At 47.5% G+C, this 17,871-nt stretch overlaps 1 protein-coding gene across 1 annotated transcript in view; it reads right to left on the bottom strand.

Annotated features, from left to right (window-relative positions):
- The window catches only part of CABLES1 (Cdk5 and Abl enzyme substrate 1), a 59,205-nt gene that overhangs the window by 39,795 nt on the left and 1,539 nt on the right, over positions 1–17,871 (bottom strand). The window contains exon 2 of the mRNA XM_026035507.1: positions 17,593–17,867. Within this exon, the coding sequence (XP_025891292.1) occupies positions 17,593–17,867 (275 nt within the window). The remainder of the gene's footprint in view (positions 1–17,592; positions 17,868–17,871) is intronic.

The raw sequence follows: 17,871 nt of genomic DNA, 5'->3' as shown, positions 1-17,871 counted from the left end.
AAATGTCTTTCCTGTGAGGGTGACAGAGCCCTGGCACAGGCTGCCCAGAGAGGTTGTGGAGTCTGCTTCTCTGGAGATCTTCCAAACCCGCTTGGACACAGTTCTGTGCCCCGTGCTCTGGGTGACCCTGTATGTGCAGGGGGGTTGGAATAAAGGACCTCTGAGGTCCCTTCCAACCTTAACCATTCCATGATTCTGTGATCTTCAGCTGGAACTGGCCCGCGCCGTTGGTACCTGCTGCCCCGGGGCAGAATTTGGCTTCCCACCGAAAGGCCCCGGGGGTTTCCCTGCTTTGGCTTCAGAGGCTGCATTTCCAGGCCTGCGGAAACCTGGCTAACACGCGGCTTCCCCCTCTTCTCCGCATTTAGCAGATTGCTGTTATGACCACAAGCAAGATGGCAAGTGCCACAGAAACTTTAATCTTCCCCCAAAGTCATACTTGTTACAGAGCTTTCTAAGTGACCTACTGCGACAGTGTGCAACAGCATTGCAGATGCTAAGCTGTGTTTAAACCCACTGGAAACGCAACCCCCTTCTCCCTGAGGCTGCTCTAGCTATAATTAATAACAGATTTAATTAATATTCACTTACCCAGTTTTTGCTTTTAGACTTGTATCTAGCTAAAGGCAGCAGGAAAGAAATCATTTCCATTAAAGAAGTTCTGTTAGGCACTCGAGATAACATGGAGCGTGGCCACACTGCTCTCCATCCTCCACAACCCCTCGATTTTATCAGCTTGAGGGTGTCCCAGCTCCAGTCATGGATGGAAGGGCTCAGAGGGCAGCAGGAGGTGTGGAGGAAAATGAATTTCCAGGTGTTTTGCAAAATGTTTGGAAGCAGCGAGGTTTCCCAAATGCTGGCACGGGTCCCCCATCCCTTGCACTGGGCTGGGATGGGCTGTGATTGAAACATTCCTGTGCACCATCCTGATCCTGTGCATCAACTGACCCCCGTGCGCACGTGGTCGTTTCCAGCAAATTATGATGGGGATGAGAAAGGCTCAGGAATGGAAGGGTTAATTGGCTGAGGAACCGCGCACCAAGGCATCACTAAAACTATGCATTTATCCTTCACGCACACCAAGGCCTCCTGTTTTCATGCCAATAGATTGTGATCTTCTGAGCAACCCAAAGCACAGATTCTCCGGAACAGGGAATACCTGGACTATCAGGAAACAAATTTCAATGTCAATAATGTTACAGGTTTCCCTGGACGATGCAAAGGCCACCATCCCCAAAAGACCATCGCTTTAGGATAGTCGTGCTGCTTTTAGCTATATATTTAATGCTAACATGAGAACTGCAGTGAATGTTTGCATGCTCCAGCCAGACTCCTGATTCACAGCACCCTGACCTCTGTACCTTAAGTTTTCTGTACTTGGTATCTACTTGGTATCTACCAAAAATCAAGGAAAAAAACAAATACACCCCCTAAAATCTCCAAACCCTCCAAAACCTCTTTTGAACATTTAGTAATGATAAGGGAGAGATGGGGAAGCTGGGAGGAAACCAGGAGGAACACGGAGACTTCCTGTCCCTTCCCAAGCATTTATTTTGCTTGGAAAGTTTGCGCTTGCCCTGATAGATGGCAAAAGCACAAACTACTTGTCTTTTCTCTCCTTCCTGAAAAAGAGACCAAAAAGAAAAAAAAAAATCCTACTTTAATATTATAAATATCACATCCTGTCCCCCTCATGTTTGCAAGGGAACTAGAGAACTGGAGAAGGAGCTTTCATCTGGACTGTAGAGTCCTCAACAGAGAAATCATTCATCTGAGAGCTTGTTATTTTTAACTCGCATCTGAAGCCCAGTGAACTCCTCCAGAGACCAGCTAAATGCTCATTAGGCTTTGACAGAATCGAGCCTTTAATTTTAAAAATATTTCTCTCTATTTCTGAAATATACTCCTTTTGAGCACTGGCTGCATGGGTAAATGATTTGACAAGCCATGCATAGATATTTAAAGAAAAATGAACTGAAACGCAGCATTACAAACCCCATAGGCTACTCCAGTCAACAACCCCTTCCAGTTCTTCCAGGCCTGGAGACCTGAGGTCTAACAGAAATCCTTCCTGGTTCCTGACCTGGAGGTGTGAATGAGGGCTTGAGAGGACACGTAACCTTATTTCAATGCACAGACTACAGCAACAGCTGGAGAGAAATTCTTAAAAAATAAGAATCACAAAGACAAGGAACAAAAAAGCTGCTATCACTCCCACAGGTTTCACAATGTGGTATTTGGCATTTTAGGGATCGCTGTCTCTCCTGGAACTCTGCTGCCAAAAAATGTATGGATATGCAAGGGCCTGAAATGTGCACGCACACATCCCTTCTTCCTCTAGTATTCATTGCCAATTTTCAGAAACCAGATGGCACAAGACACCTTCGACTTTGTGTTATTTGCTTAAATAACAAATACAAAGCTAAAATATATGAAATATGTATGAATGTGTGTGAATATTTGAAGAGTCTTATTCTTGCCTTCTGGCATGAAGGCTGCATCTTTTTCAACCTTTTTTTCCTCCTTGATCTTGAAAGTTAGAAAAGGACATTATAATGCAGGAAGATTTGACTGAGAATCTCCACCTAATCCCAATAGTCCTGGATCTCCAGAAGCCTTGGATGCATATTGCAAGACTTTGAAGTTGGCAATACTTGAATTAGCTCCTCTACAACAAAAGCCCTTTACCAGACTAAGCAATCTGGAAACGTGGCTAGTGCTTCCAAGTGAGATGAAAAGAAAACAACAACAACAACAAGCTTACTAAAATCCTCAAAACAGTAGCTTTTAGCTACTTACAGCTGCTTATGGTAGCTTTTAGTTTCCTTCTCCATTTTTCCAAGGTGTGTTGTCAAAATGATTAGTGAATTTTGGGGAAAGCATTTGTATATTCAGAAGGGTAAAGGAAAAACAGACAAAAATAATGTCAAAGTCCCTCAAAAGAGATGCCGTGGGTACAGCTCCTTTACTTTATTCATCCTTCAAAGGAGGACATTTCCAAAAGCTGAGACCTAATCCTAAGAGGCCTGAGTCCTCGACCTCCGTGCTGCCTTGAACCAGCAGCTATGGGAGTCTAAGATGGTCCTTTGGGTTGAGAGAGAAATGATTTGAACTGTGGGTAACACGTTTGCTGCCACCAGCTTCTGCTTTGGGGCCCAGAACTCCTTTGATAGTCCCAAATCACCTTGGGGCATGAAAGTCTTCTTGCTATAAGCAGCATTAGATAGGAAAAAAAAAACCTCAAACAGAAAACCATCCGTAAAAATATCTGACAGCAACTCATCATGTATCCTTAGCGTATGGCATATAAAGGAGAATATCAAGCGTAAAATGCCTTGAAAGAATCTAAAACTGATACTACTTTGGTCATAAATCAACTTTTGTTACAGACTTCAATAAGTTAGTGTTCAATATTTATCCAAGTTGTACTACATTACATTCAGCTTTTAGTATTAAAGAAACCAGAAACACATTTATTTAGAGAAACATCTCAAAGGTGACTATGAGGTTTAGCTTTTACACTATATGAGCAGTAACTACAAAAATAAAATACCAATAATTTGATCTGATCCTGCAAAAACTCATTCACTTAAATATTCTTAGCAAAGGCAAAATGCTCAGGACTAATGATGTACTTCTGCTTGAGCCTCGGCTGATGGGGCTATTGCTCAAATGTAACTATGAAAATGCTAATTTTGGCTGTGTTAGGAAATAAAGCTAAAGGCAGAGAGTTAGAGAAATATTAAGCATTTCTGTAAGTGGCTGCAGCATCACACTCTCCTTTTATACAATCGTTTTTCACTGAGAACAGGTTATTTGAACGTATTTTGTTTAAAACAAGTCATTTGTTTAAAACTAGTCATCTCTTTCAGAAAAAAAAGGTGATCAAATATAACACAAATAGCCCAAGAGAGGATACTGCTTTAGGACAGACTTGGGGAGCTGGATGGGAGAAACAGACACAAATCTGCTTTTTTATATTACTATTTTTTTTCCAAGTATTTCGATGTCACAGATATTATGTGTGGAAGTAACGGTTCTGATTATAGGTTTTAAACTATTTTCATGTGAAACGGCTAACTTTATAGCATCACACATCTCAGATCATCTGACTTCTCGGTCTGTCCGCACATTCAGCATCACAGCCCCAAGCTGAATAAACACGGAGCGGGAAGAAAGGGATTCTTGTTTCCTGCTAAAGCTCCTTGCATTAAAGAACTGCTAGCAGGGCGAAAAGCCCATTCAAAAATGTGTCACAAAGACACTTTGCCACAGACCTAGGAGCTTTGTTGGGAGGGCGAAAAGAAAATAAAAGATTTGAACAATAATATTGCCTAATGGAATTACACAGGCACAACATAATTTCCCCTTTAAAATACTGCATTGGTGAGTTAAATACAAGCTGGTGCTTTTCTACCTGTGCATGTAGCAACTACACCATTTATGACAGATGCTATCCCAACGGAAATGGTGTAGATCATAAAATGTACCACAAATGCTTAATCTTCCAAGGAGGGCATCAGACAGGCAATTAAACGAGCCATATTCCCTCCCAAAAGACAGGCTCATTTTCTGTAATACACACAGAAATTCTGTCGCCAAGTAGGAACCCAGGAAACACACAATTTTCTAGTACACGTATTTGGTGACTTAAAGCTTTCACTTTATGTATAAAGCAGCGTATGGAGAGCTGAGTAATACACAGAAAATAGTGCTCTGACTGCAGCTCCAGAGCATAAAAGGAGGAGCTACTCTTAGCAATCCAGTGCGCTTCCCTGCATATAGAAACTACCCTTGATTTGTATGAGCCAGAGAAGGGGCAGGTTGAGGAGGAAGAGCCCTAAAACTCAGTAGGTGCTTCCCCTTCTCAACTCCTTCCCTCTACTCCTCTATCAAGGGTTTTCTACCTGAGGCAACTTTGTACCTAGCCACAACAAGCATATCACGCTTTACAGGATTTGAAAAAGAAATAAATAAAAACTGAAAACCAAACTTGGGAACAAAGATGCTATAGTTCTAGACAGAATGAAAAAAAAAAAGTGTTTTAACAACTGTAGAACTTCTTAGCTGCACCTAATATTGAATAAATACAGAATAAAGCACCCTTGCTTGTGCAAACATGGCCAAATGTTGTGTGAATATACAGCACGATTTGAAGTGAAGTGTATTTAAAGCCTTCCTAGTAACAGCTCCAGGCATTCTCGTGCTCCAAAAGACTTCCCAATCCAACGGGTAAACCGGGAGATGCAAGTGCTAACGGCCCCTCATCCCAGCAGCGCTGACAGGCTTGCAACAAGGAACTGGAGGATTTCCTCTCCTGGGCACGATCTGCCAAGCGCTACTTGGAAGAGAGGGGGTTGATACAACTAGGTCTGTGCCTTGGAAGCAGCAGCGTCTCGCAGGGAATGAGGCGGCTGAGGAAGCAGAAAGGCGCTTCCTCGGAGGCCCTGTGGGTCCGGCCATCCATCTGCCGGTACACACAGCTCCGCTTTCTCAGAAAGTCTTTGCAAAGACTCGAGTTTAAACCGAGTGCTGCTGCAGTAGGGCTGAGGCTCCCCGCAGAGGGGTAAAAGGCAATGGACAGACTCGCCGCCTTCTTAATTATTTTGCTTCTGCCTTTCTTCACCTCCGCGGGCCTGAACGATGAAGAACTTGTCCAGCTCGGAGGGGAGAGGGGAACGGCTCTGCGGGCTGGATCCGGGCTAGCACACGTCCGACCTTGCCAATTCTGCCTGCATCTGGCCGGGGGAGAGGGAGAGCCAAGAATTTGTGCTCTAAGAGCGGCAGTGGGCAGAGGGTTAGGGCACGAGCGCCAGCCTACCTGAGGAAATGGGCTGTGCTGCCCGCCTTGCGAACGGGACTAAGCGCAAAGCTTAATGCCTAATTTAGCCGCATAAAGGCTGGAGGCAAAACTTCTGCCCATCGCGTCCGCTGAGAGTGAAATTAGCTGTACTTTGTATAACAACTCAAAGAAAAAGAAATCCTTCCTCTCCAGACCTCAAGATCTGAAACCGCTATTCCTTCGTACACTGCATGTTCTCTTCTAAAAAGGGCTGGGAACAAGAGCAGGGCTGTGCTCACCATGGCACTAAACCCCTGTACATCCTGTCATCAACACGTGATGCACAATTCTGCAATTTTGCTTTCTTTCTGTTTTACTTTTTCACTGGGAAAAGGGCAGGAATGACCTCTGTTAAAGCAAATAACTGTAAAAAAACAAAAAAAAGAAAGAAAAAAAAGACACAAAGTAAATTAATCTGTTGCTGCTTGGGCTGGCGCATGAGCTTGGATGAGGAGCTTGCTTTTGAAGCAAGGCTTCCCAAGACACCACGCACGTTGTCTGCTGTCTCGTGGAGCACTCCTGGTGCGCAAACAAGGGGTTTCTTTCAGATGGGCCTACTTAGCAAGACACAACCATGGGGCCGTGGTACCCGTTGTGAGGGTAACAGAGCAGTGTGAGGGTGACAGAGCCCTGGCACAGGCTGCCCAGGGAGGTTGTGGAGTCTCCTTCTCTGGAGGCCTTCAAAACCCGCCTGGATGCCGCCCTGTGCTACATACTCTGGGTGTCCCTGCTGGAGCAGGAAGGTTGGACTAGGTAATCTCTAGAGGTCCCTTCCAACCTGGAATATTCTGTGATTCTGTGCCCCATCACCACTGGGCACTTGGCCCACAGGTACAGAGGAGGGTTGGCCGTGGTGGGCACAGCGTGGACCTCTCAGCATGTTTTTTTCTCAAGGGCCACATGTCAAGGCAACCATGGCCCTTCCTGACTCAGAAGGCCCGAGCCTCTTGCAAAGGCCCTTGCTTAAATAATTCACAGCTCTGGAGGCTCTTGTTTAGCCTGGTTTCAGTGTGTATTTAAACAGCCTGTGCGGCGCAGGCAGAGCGCGGCCCAGGGGAGCGGTGCTGTCACCTCGCAGCGTGACACCGGCCCATCACGCGAGGAGCCCAGCTCCGCTTCCACGTGTGTTTTCATTTCAGTTTTGCTCTCTCCGGGAACGTGTGGAAACAACAACACGAGGAGCAAATGAAGGCGAGTTGCACTTGCTGAGAGGAGCGCGGCTTGCATTCCCCTTCCCTGCTTGCTGGGGAATGCTCTAAGATGTAAAGGACTAGTAGTTTGGTGATCTCCAAAGTCACATGTCAAGCTTTACAGACCACACTTCTGTCCATTTCTATTGATGTGACAGCACAGAGCAAGCTCTTGTACGCGCTGGTTCAACTAGAAGCGCTGTTAGCTTCAGTTCACACGTGATCTGGATTACAGCACTCAGCACCACCAAAGGCCCCGCAAAAATGCCACGGAGGACAAGCATATGAGTGGGTGCAGGTTTGGAGATCGCTAAAAGCAAAATTACAAATGCTATAATGCAGCCATAAGCAAAAGTACATTAAGTCTGTGGAAAACCTTAAAGGGAAAGGACGTGCCACTTTCTCAAGCTGAGATTCTGAGCTCAAGAGTTCCTTAGATTCACGGTTCACAGGCTTCTTCAAAGATGCCAGCTTAATTGCTCTGCTGCTTTGCTATCTTTAGCCTGGATAGCACAAGACAGACCTCTAATTCAGAATAAAAAAAAAAAAAAAGAAAAGAAACACTGCAGAAGTGAAGTCAAGTCTTCATTACCATAAGCTCGCATCTTGGAAAAGTGTATGTGAGGGTCAAGGGCCTCTCCAAAGCTCCACTCCTCCTAACACGTGGAAATGAAGCGAGAAACAAAACACGACCAAGAGGCAACACTGCTGGGGACTGCAGCAAGCAGAGGGCTGCAACAACTGCAGGACGACCGGCCGCTGCAGGAAGGACGTGGCCATCCCCACGCACTGACACCCCGGGCGTTTATCCACTCAGGCATTCGGGATGTGCAGCTCCTCGGGAGGCCCGAAATGTCGCCTTCGCAGCTGGAAATGACAGGCCTAATTCTGTTCCCATTTGTGCCTGTGCAATCCTGCAATTCAGCACCCTCATTTTTTTGCCCTCTGCAAACACCCAGGGGCCGGCTGCCGAGCTCTCCTTCGCTCCAGCCCTGTCCCTTCCCTTCTTCCTCATCCCCCTTCCCAAAGGGGTAAATTCTAACTTCGACCTCTGTGAGGTCCTGCTGCGCAGGGCAGTTTGTGGGGTTGGGGCTGAGGTCCTAAGGGATGCAGAGGAGCAGCAGCATTTTGTGCAGCCCTGAGGACGGCATCAACCCACCACTTGCAAGGCTACCTCCTTGAAGCACGCGTGCTCAGAAACTCCCTGGGAGAAAATACACATTTCCATCACGTACTCAACCTTTACACAAAGCACAATGAGAGCAGCAAAAACTGCCGCTGCACTAGCTTTCAAAATACCTGCTTAACAGTGCAGACACATTTTTGCAAGATTTCTATTTTTTACTTTCAAATACTTAAAATTCAGTTCCTCGCTACACCCGTATCTTTAATTTGAAAGCCTTGAATCAACAAGGAAACTATCACATAAACAAGAAACCAATATTTATAATAAACTCTTTAAAACAAACAGAAGCAAAAAATGACCATATATGTTCCTTAAAACACATGTATATAGATATTTCTATGCTATTTGTGAAGCTGCTCATGGGGTCTGCATTACCTGGAGTGGATTCTAAAATATAACAGCATTTAATCTTGAGGCAAGTCATGCACTTGGAAAAATATGGATTTTGCAGATCTCAAAGAAAGGTCACTATGGAGGTACTTAACAGTAGCACTTTGTGCTTTTATAAATAATTGTATCTTTTAAAGGTGTGAAGTCCTGGCTGTGGTTTCTCCTCTATTAAGATATGGTTAAAAGACAGCATTCCATGGAGTGCTAAGTGATCCCACTTAAAATACCAAGGCCAATTTTCCTTTAATTAAGAAAATAGACGTAGAAAATTAAGGATAGGCCTAAGATATATAAAGAATCGAAGACAAGAGGTTACGTGAAGTACCACTTAGAAAAGGCAATTACACCTTTGTATTTTGAAGAACATTCTTGCAGGACTATTAATAGCAGGCTGCGATTTCTACGCCTTTTTACATAACACAGCACCTGCTCGAGACGTACCTGCCCAGGCAATTACACTGCACTTTGCACTGCGCCATCTGAAAGCTGGTTTTTACCCCCTTGCTTCAGATTATCTGAAAAACTGTGCTTAATTAAGAAAGTGCATCATTCACTTGGAGAAATGCAGAGAACTGTGATATTTGCTTGTAACTGCTCAGCTTGGCACAATCCAGTAGCTCTTCCTCCTTTTGAGGAGAAAGAGGGGAGAAAGCGGTGGTGCCTAAAGAAGAGAAGAGGATGGAGAAAGGCCGTTTCCCAGACTCTCCTTGTGCTTTGCCAGTTGACAAACTGGCAAAATTTTGGCTTTTTGGCAAAACTGGCAAAATTGGCAAATTGGCAGAAAGAACCAAACACCAAGGGAAAGCACGGTTGTGTTCACTATTAATATTATATAATACAGAAATGAAACGATACATCTAACAAAACAATGAGCTTACTATGCGCGGGGTTTTAACTACAGACAAAATAAACAAGACAATGCACTCAACCACTACTATACAAGAAAGAGAACAGTGATTAAGAAACATCCCCAGTTGCCTCAATACGTCACCATGATCCCGATCCGCAGTCGCTGGGGAGCCCCTGTTGCAGTGAGGATTTGGAGCCTTCCCAGCAATTGGGAGGTCTGATGTGGTGTGTCCACCTGTAAGCGAGGTCTGCCAAGCTGCTGTAAGAGGGCCCAGCTTTTATAAAACCAAATAAGCAAAACTTGCATTTTCTTTGTGAGTGGCAACGTCTGGTGTGTCCTACTTCCTTTATCATCCGGAACCTGGCCAGAGGCCCGTCTTTGGATGGGAAAGTTCCCTTCAAGGTCAAAAACGCTTGCCCAAGAGCCTACAAAAGTAAGTTTTATGAGCCTAGGTGCAGATTAGAAGTAGCAATTTACAGGTGCGTTCTGTGGACTTCTGCGAAAGCTGAGCCCCATTCAGCTGTAAGTCAACCCTGACTTGGGCCTGGCAGCTCACCTTGCAGCAGGCAGAAAAGGCAAGGAAGGTCCTAGTCCCAAGATGTGGCAAGCTGGGCCACCCCGCACGGCCCCGAGCAGGCTGCCAGCACGGCACGAGCTCAGTGCTGGGGACGTCACAGGCAGCAGGAGCAGGCGCGTGGCCGAGCAGCAGAACCAACTAACAACATGGAAAAGGAGGCTGGAAAAAAAGTCTTAGCCCGGCGTACTCCACGGATCTCAGCTCTGGCTGCATGGTGTGCTGCAGAATGAAGTCAGCATAAAGTCTTCTTATGGGCTTCCGCTACAGAAAAGTTTGGAAAATCTTTTTCTTTCTATGCAAATGTATGTTTCCTTTGAACGACTTTATGATTTGGTAGGTACAATTTTCCTGATGGCATGTAGACTTAAAAACTTGGGATTTTCCAAGAACTGCAGCTCTAAAGACCTGCATGAGCACCAAAAATGCAATCAACTTTAGTTTGGACATTTGCTATCAGTAAAGGTCTCTGGCTTTTTATTTTTTATCCTGCTATTATTATATAATAAAATGCCTGGTATCATAAAAGTTTGTTTTCAAGCGTAACTTTATACACCGACTCTGATTCAACTAAGTAATTTTATATATATGTAAACGCGTAATTTGGGCTTCGCAAGATCCTGAGTCAGAAAGGATGTATCTTCTTTTGCCATCCAAAACAAGCCAAGGGAAACACATTTATGTTGTGGTGAATGAATCATATTTTTTTCCACAAATCTCAGTTCCACAAAATTGGTAGGCTGATCTGTAACCGTATGGGAGACTGCTAAGAACATGTGCTTGTCCTTTACGTTCATATTTAGGGTGAAATGGTTTGGGGTTTTGTTGTTGTTGTCTTCTGTTTAAGGAAACTGTTTGCAGAAAGGTACCTCGCTTCTGTTCAACTTCTCCTTTGCTTCTCAATTCACCGCAAACAGAAAATACTCCTCTGGCAAAAACTGAGATGTAACTGCTCAAAGCAACGTCAGCTCTGGAGCACACCATCAGAACAGCAAATACATTTACCATTCATGAGAGGGAAGCAGTTGCTACAAATATAACACGGTAGCCACTGTAAATGAGCCTCACAGTTCCCTAAATACATACCCTTCTAAATCTGCATATTGCAGCCTGAAAAGCAAATCCTAACACACGTGCCACAGTAACTCCTAAGTGTTCCTTCCACTAGCAGATCATGTTTTCTCGAATCAGCAGTGAAATTTTCTTCTTTTAACTGATTTGCTGAATTCTTTAACCTACTACTGTGAGAAATAAAACTTCTGCTAAGCCCCTCTGAGGAAATCAAAGGTCATTCCTCCAATTTCTCACTGAGTTCTTTGTAAACTGCAGGCAGGCAGACACACACTTGCCATGCGCCAAATATATGTAATTTGCATTTTTCTAGGAATAACACTCTTGGGCCAAACTGATCTCTTTTTCTTTTTCCCTTCCTTTCCTTTTAGTTGCATGGCTAAAGCTGCCAGCTCTCCGTGCCTGATGGCACTTGCTGCAGTGTTTCGCCTGGCGCCCTGTGGCAGTCACATAGTAATTGGAACTGGTGGCAATTCCATGTGTACAGCAGTGCTTGTGAGAAAGGACCAACTCTGTCCATGGAAGTACCAGCATACGTCCAGGGGTGAGTCCTGTGGCTACCTGCACTGCTGAACGAGCCGATTTCTCATGGGATAGGCTAGTGTTTGGAAAAGTCTGCATGTAGAAAAAAAGCTGTAATATCAAAAACTACCCTTCTGTATTTTCAGGTTGAATTCTGAAAACAAGTATTTGTGTACATGAAGTGTAAATTTTGCCTGTGAGTCTATTAACTGCTGAAATAAAAACAAATCTAGATTTGCTGCTGCCTTTCCCACCGGACAGAGCATCAAGACAGCCACCTTTTACTGATTTCTTTGAAATAAGGTAGCCATAGAAGTACTGGAGATTATTTTCTCTTTTAGAGAGAATACTTGGGAATCTCGTACATGTTTTGTCTGTTTTAAGCTAAAGCTATATCCCCAATCGCCAATTAAAGCATGCTTCCTATCCAACAGCTGTCATTAAAGAACAGTCTAACATATCAGATCTACCACCAAACTATGTTTCTCCAATGGTCTGGAGGGCTGGCTGCTCACATGGGTGCCGACAGTCTTCACCGTCCCAAGACACCTGCAGAAATATCAGTAGCAGAAAAGCTGCACAGCTCAAAACAAGAAGGGCCCGTCCAACCACCCGTCCAGGAGCTCTGCTTGTAGGATGAGAGGGAGAAGAAAGATCTACGACAAGGAATGGAAGTAGCAGGGAGCAAATCTGCTGAGCCATCTTACTGTGCTCTCCTGATACCTAATGGGTACATTGCTTGCCGCCCAGGCACTTGCACATATAGAACTGAAGAGTTTCTACAGTTGGTGTTGGAAATGTAAAGTTTTTAATCAACAGGGATCCAGCACAAATACACGTCTACACTTGTTACCGAGTGAGGTTTTCTCATAGAGGCCACCAAATACCCAGGGAGGCAAAGTCGTCTTCTCAACAAACAAAGCCCTGACACTTGCCGGAGCAACTTCTGGAGGGTTTCCTTCTTCCTGAGCTGTAGTTATTAAGGAAATCAGGCTGACAGGACTGTGCTGGCATGGCGTAGAGTGCTGTCCAGCATCTCAGCACTCTACGCCATGAACCTCTGGATCGCCAGTCAAGTTCAACTGACATCCTAAAGCTGGTTACTTCCCCATCACTTTAATGCAACAACAGCACTTTAATGCTCAAATTCATGTCCTGAACAAGAAAAAAAAAAAAGGCATAAGGCAGAGATCAACAGCGGTGGATGTCAGTCAGCGTGGACACAGGGCTGCCACGTTCAGCAGGTGCATGGGGCAGAAGGCAGACCAGGCCTCAGGACGTCGTGTCTTGCCTTGTCTTTCTTCTGCCTCCAGGCTCCAGCCAAAGGTTCCCGAAGTCCAAAGCATCCTACACCAAAGCAGACGTGAGGAAACCAAGGTACATCCTGGCTTTGCAGGGAGGGAGGCAAGAGGCCCGTGCTCTCCCAAGGCCACCGTCACACATGGTGACACTGCTCCTCGAGGAAGCCACGCAGGGTGGTCAGGGCACATGCTACAAGGAGCAGGGTGCGATGTCCTTCCCAGGGCTCCTCAACGCGAGCTGGACACGCAGGAACAGCAAGTGCTCTCCAGAGGCTGCCCTCTGGGAACGGCGGGCTGCACGGCCCGCGAGCACCTTGTATTACTGAAACTCGGCTATATCCTACCCAAAGGGATGCCCTGGGACATAGGGGTGTCCAAGCCCAGCTAGCAGACTCTTAATCCTGTGACCACCCCAAGCTGTCCAAGCCTTAATACTTGAAAATCCCTTCTCCGGGGTGGCACAGAGAGGCCATTTAGCTTTCCAAAACGGTGACAGGAGTCACCAAAGCCTCCTCTTTAGAAGCAGCAGTGATCAGCGGTAGGCAGGGTCACACACCTATGGAAAGTCTTAGTTCAGCATGTGTGCTTTCCATTCACTTCCCAGACCATTAAATTGCTGTTTTCACGCTACTCTCGTGCACATAATTCCAAGACTCTGGCTGCCTGAAGAGCTTTAGGTCCAGTGAATAACAAGCCCTCAATCACACACAAAAGGTCTCGTGTGTTTCCAGCAGCTCACAAGTAACTCCTGATGCTGGCATGACCCTCAAGGGTGGGCAGCATCCTTTTTTTGGGGGGATGCCTCTTCCCTGCATCTCTGGAAGACGAATCCTTAGGCCAAAACGTGGCTCTGCCTGTGCACGACAAACAGTGTCAGCTGTTTCGAGCATCCAAATGCTTTCACAGGGTCAATAACAGTTTTGAGGCACCAAAACTCTGCAGTGGGGAATGGAAACCCGAATGAGGAGGCACTGCCTCCTCATCCCCATTATCAAAAACAAATGGGATGGGAGGAAAATAACACCATGAATTGCTAATGGATTAAGACAAACTGAATCCTTGCAAGTGTTAGTAAACAGAAAATAGTTTTAAAGTTACTTAGGAAATGGATTTGCTTTATAGATCAATAAATTTTTCATATAAATCTACTGGAATGATAACTGAAAAGGTCCTTTAAATGGGATCATTCCCCCTCTTCTGCCAGCAATTACTCAGCATTTATTCCTTTCTGCCACCCTCCCCAAACCAGCTGCTCCGAGCAGGAATTTTCCTTCCCATCTGCCCTTAAGCCTGACAGTGACATGAGCAAATGCAACTGGAAGTGATGTCTACACTCCAAATTCAGCAGTGCTGCTATCAGTCCATTTACTTCTTTTAACAAAAGCCAAAAAAAAAACCACGTGCTTGCTTTGGGCAGCCTGAGCCACTGGAAAAGATTTTACTCAGAAGAGGAAACTCCGCACATGGGAGTAGCAGTAATTTTTGCAGAAGACTATGTCAGAAAATAAATAATTTATATATTTATATATAATATGTATACACATGTATATAAATAAGTATATGGGATCATTACCTTCCTAACTCTTCTTTAATGATTTTAAACTTGTTCAGCTATAACTTTATGCTATGGAGGTCCTTGTTATTTAGATGGAGTTGTCTAAGTGTGGTACAATTTGACATGAAGAAAAGCAGAGCAGAATCCGTCCAGGGTTTCCAAGAGCTTATCGACCTTAGTCACCCTATCATCATACAAGCAAAGTGAACATCCTCAGTTGGAGTTGGAGGCTAGGTGCCTTTGGAATAAAAAACTCAGCTTCTGAACAAGCTTTTTTTCTTTTTTCTTTCCTTTTTTTTTTTTTTCCATATAGGTATAATTACATTCCAGCCTCCAAACAGCTAGAAGCTCCGTGCCCTGTTTTGTACGCTTTATTTCTCATGAATACGCATACAGCACAAACCCAAACCACATTAATGATAACCTTGTTAAATATAAACTAGCATGCAATTATACGAACTGCTAACACAAACAGAAAAGGCAGGAAACTCTGATTATACGTTCACAATAGGTTCTGAAAAACTAAATAAAAAAAGCAGCGTAACGCAGCCTGTCCTGCACGATACTGTAATAGCAAATGGTTTCGTGTTACAACATAACTTACGTGTCTCAGCACAGAGGACTTGCCTTGCAAAGGACACATCAAACTCCATTTCCAACCTGCTGCAAGGAGAGTGGAAGGGCGGGAGAAGCAACAGCAGGCGGATGTTTTTTTAAAAGGAGAATCTGTGATTTCCCTGCCTGCCTCTCTGCATCGCCCGGCAGGTGAGCAGTGCTGGGCAAGGGCAGCCACACGCAGGGCGTTTGGCTCCCTGCTCTGCATTAGGAGAGCGGCAGAAGGGTGGCCTGGGCTCGCGCCAGCCCTGTGCCTGCCTGTGACTTATCCTGGTGCTGGAAAGAGCCAGCCTGGCAAGCGGGGGTTGCCTGGTGCCTTTTCACTGATGAGATGAGGTGCACGTGCTGGATCACCACCTCTGTGCTGCAGCTGCCTCCCTCTTCCCTCCTGTGCCATCAGCACTTGACCATTTGGGACGTTCAAATATATATATATATATTTTTTTTTGCTATGCAAAAAAAGAAGCAAATCTATTGGGAAGGAGCCAGGTTCCTGCCGGGACTGCACATCTGCAGTGTCACGGCAGCCAGCAAAGCCATGGGCATTCCTGAGATCTCTGCTTCGCAGGCACAAACCAGGAGCTGGGCGCTACCACAGGGACTATCTCGCTCAGCACCCCAGGAAGCGTCAGCTGGGTGGTTTCCCCTTGCCATTGACTTCTGCAGTCAATCCTGTCTATTTGCACAGCAGCGAGAACCCGCACAACGCTGCACGTGTGGGCTGCAAGCAAGGGTGGCAATCATCTGGCTCTCTTAAGCTTTGCAAAAACTCTTGTTTTATTTAACATAAATAAATAAAAAGCTAATAGAGATGCAAACAGGGGCAATGGCAGGGAGAGGGCAGCTCCACTTAAAAAGCAACACAGGAGAAAACTCAGCATCCCTTCCAGAATGGACCTGAGAGGATGATATCATAGCAGGGGATCAAAGCCTGCGAGTTAGGAGAAACACGAAGGATCCTTGGGAATCCCCAAGCAAAACACAGGGCTCCTAAACTCACGGATAAACTTGCACAGGCGGCAGGAAAGAGGCCCCGGCGCGCTGAGCACGAGGCGGGTACCACGAGCAGCGCTGTGTCACTCGCTGGCCACAGCGCGGCTGGAGACAGCGCCCTCCCCACACGGAAAGTTTCGGGAGCCACAGGAGAAGGTTTTGGTTTTGGGAAAGAAGGTTTTGGGACCTTATCCCAAAGACAGAAGGTTTTGGAAAGCAGAAAGGTTTTGGGCCCAGGAGAAGATGAGCACGAGGAGGTGTTTGGAGAGGCCAGGCGGGCTCCCTGACGCACCACCAAGGGGCTCGGAGAGCACCAGCCAGGTGCAGGGCGTGCAGCAAAGGCGGCTCTCGCTTGGAGCAACTCCAGCCTCTCCCAGACAGTTGGTTTGGGGAGAAATTTTTCCTAGAGCAATCCATGCTCAATTACCCTTATAAACCCTTGCAAAAACATGTGACTCGGAGCCTACCTATTCGTGCAAGGGAGCAGCGAGAAGGCAGCACGGCCAACGGGAACGTGGGAATGGAGAGCCCAGGCGCTTTCCAAGAGTCCCCCCAGCCTCTCCTCCTCCCCACTCATCCCCCAACCTCTGGATAACGTTGGGAAAGCACAGCAAGGCTATGCTGCATGCCCGGGGCAAAGAATCCACCTGCAGCGTGTGCGCTTTTTGTTTGTATGGGACTGCACATTCCCGGCCCCAGGAGCAGGAGGACTCGGTGTGTATGGGATTGCACATTCCCAGCCCCAGGAGGTGCTGGGCTCGGTTTGTACGGGACTGCACATTACCAGACCTGGGAGCAGGTGGGCTCAGTTTGTACGGGACTGCACATTCCCAGCCCCGGGAGCAGGTGGGCTTGGGGTGCATGGGACTGCACATTCCCAGCCCTGGGAGCAGGAGGGCTCGGTGTGTATGGGACTGCACATTCCCAGCCCTGGGAGCAGGTGGGCTCAGTGTGCACAGGACTGCACATTCCCAGCCCTGGGAGCAGGAGGGCTCAGTTTGTACGGGACTGCACATTCCCAGCCCCGGGAGCAGGTGGGCTTGGGGTGCATGGGACTGCACATTCCCGGCCCTGGGAGCAGGAGGGCTCGGTGTGTACGGGACTCCACATTTCCGGCCCTGGGAGCAGGAGGGCTCGGTGTGTATGGGACTGCACATTCCCAGCCCCGGGAGCAGGAGGGCTCGGTGTATACGGGACGGCACATTCCCAGCCCAGGGAGCAGGAGGGCTCGGGCTCCGGGACGAGCCTGCGGGAAGGCAAGGGGCCGCGCAGCGGCAGGGCGCGAGCGGCACCGCGCCCGCCTCCCGCGGCGCTCCACGCCGGGAAAGCGGGACCCGCGGGGGGAACGGGGCGGCGCGCGGGGGAAACGGGATGACACGCGGGGGGAACGGGGCGACGCGCGGGGGGAACGGGAGGGCGGCCCGGGCGCGCCGAGGCGGCGGCGGCGGCTGCGCGCGTTTCCAGCGTGCCCGGGAGCGGCGGCGGGCGGCGGGCGGCGCTTACCGCGATCGCTGCAGCTCGAAGGCGGCCCCGGGCAGGGCGCTGTCGCCGGCGCCCTGCGGGCTGGCGCGGCCGAAGGGCGCGGGCAGCACCCCGGCCGTGAAGGAGTTGAGGCGGCCGCGGCTGCCGCCCGCCGCGGCGCCCAGGAAGGCGGCGGGCGGCACCTGCACGGCGGCGAAGGCGTCTTCCTCCTCCTCCTCCTCCTCGTCGTCGTCCTGCTCGTCGCGCGGCTCCTCGTCGGGCGCCGCCGGGGGGGGGCTGCCGAGCCGCGGCGGGGCCTGG

The sequence above is a fragment of the Nothoprocta perdicaria genome, unplaced genomic scaffold, assembly GCF_003342845.1.
Source record: "Nothoprocta perdicaria isolate Ctin4 unplaced genomic scaffold, notPer1 scaffold_16, whole genome shotgun sequence".
NCBI classification, from domain to species: Eukaryota; Metazoa; Chordata; class Aves; order Tinamiformes; family Tinamidae; genus Nothoprocta; species Nothoprocta perdicaria.
The sequence above is the reverse complement of the archived record's forward strand: the minus strand, read 5'-3'. Positions and strand labels throughout refer to the sequence as shown.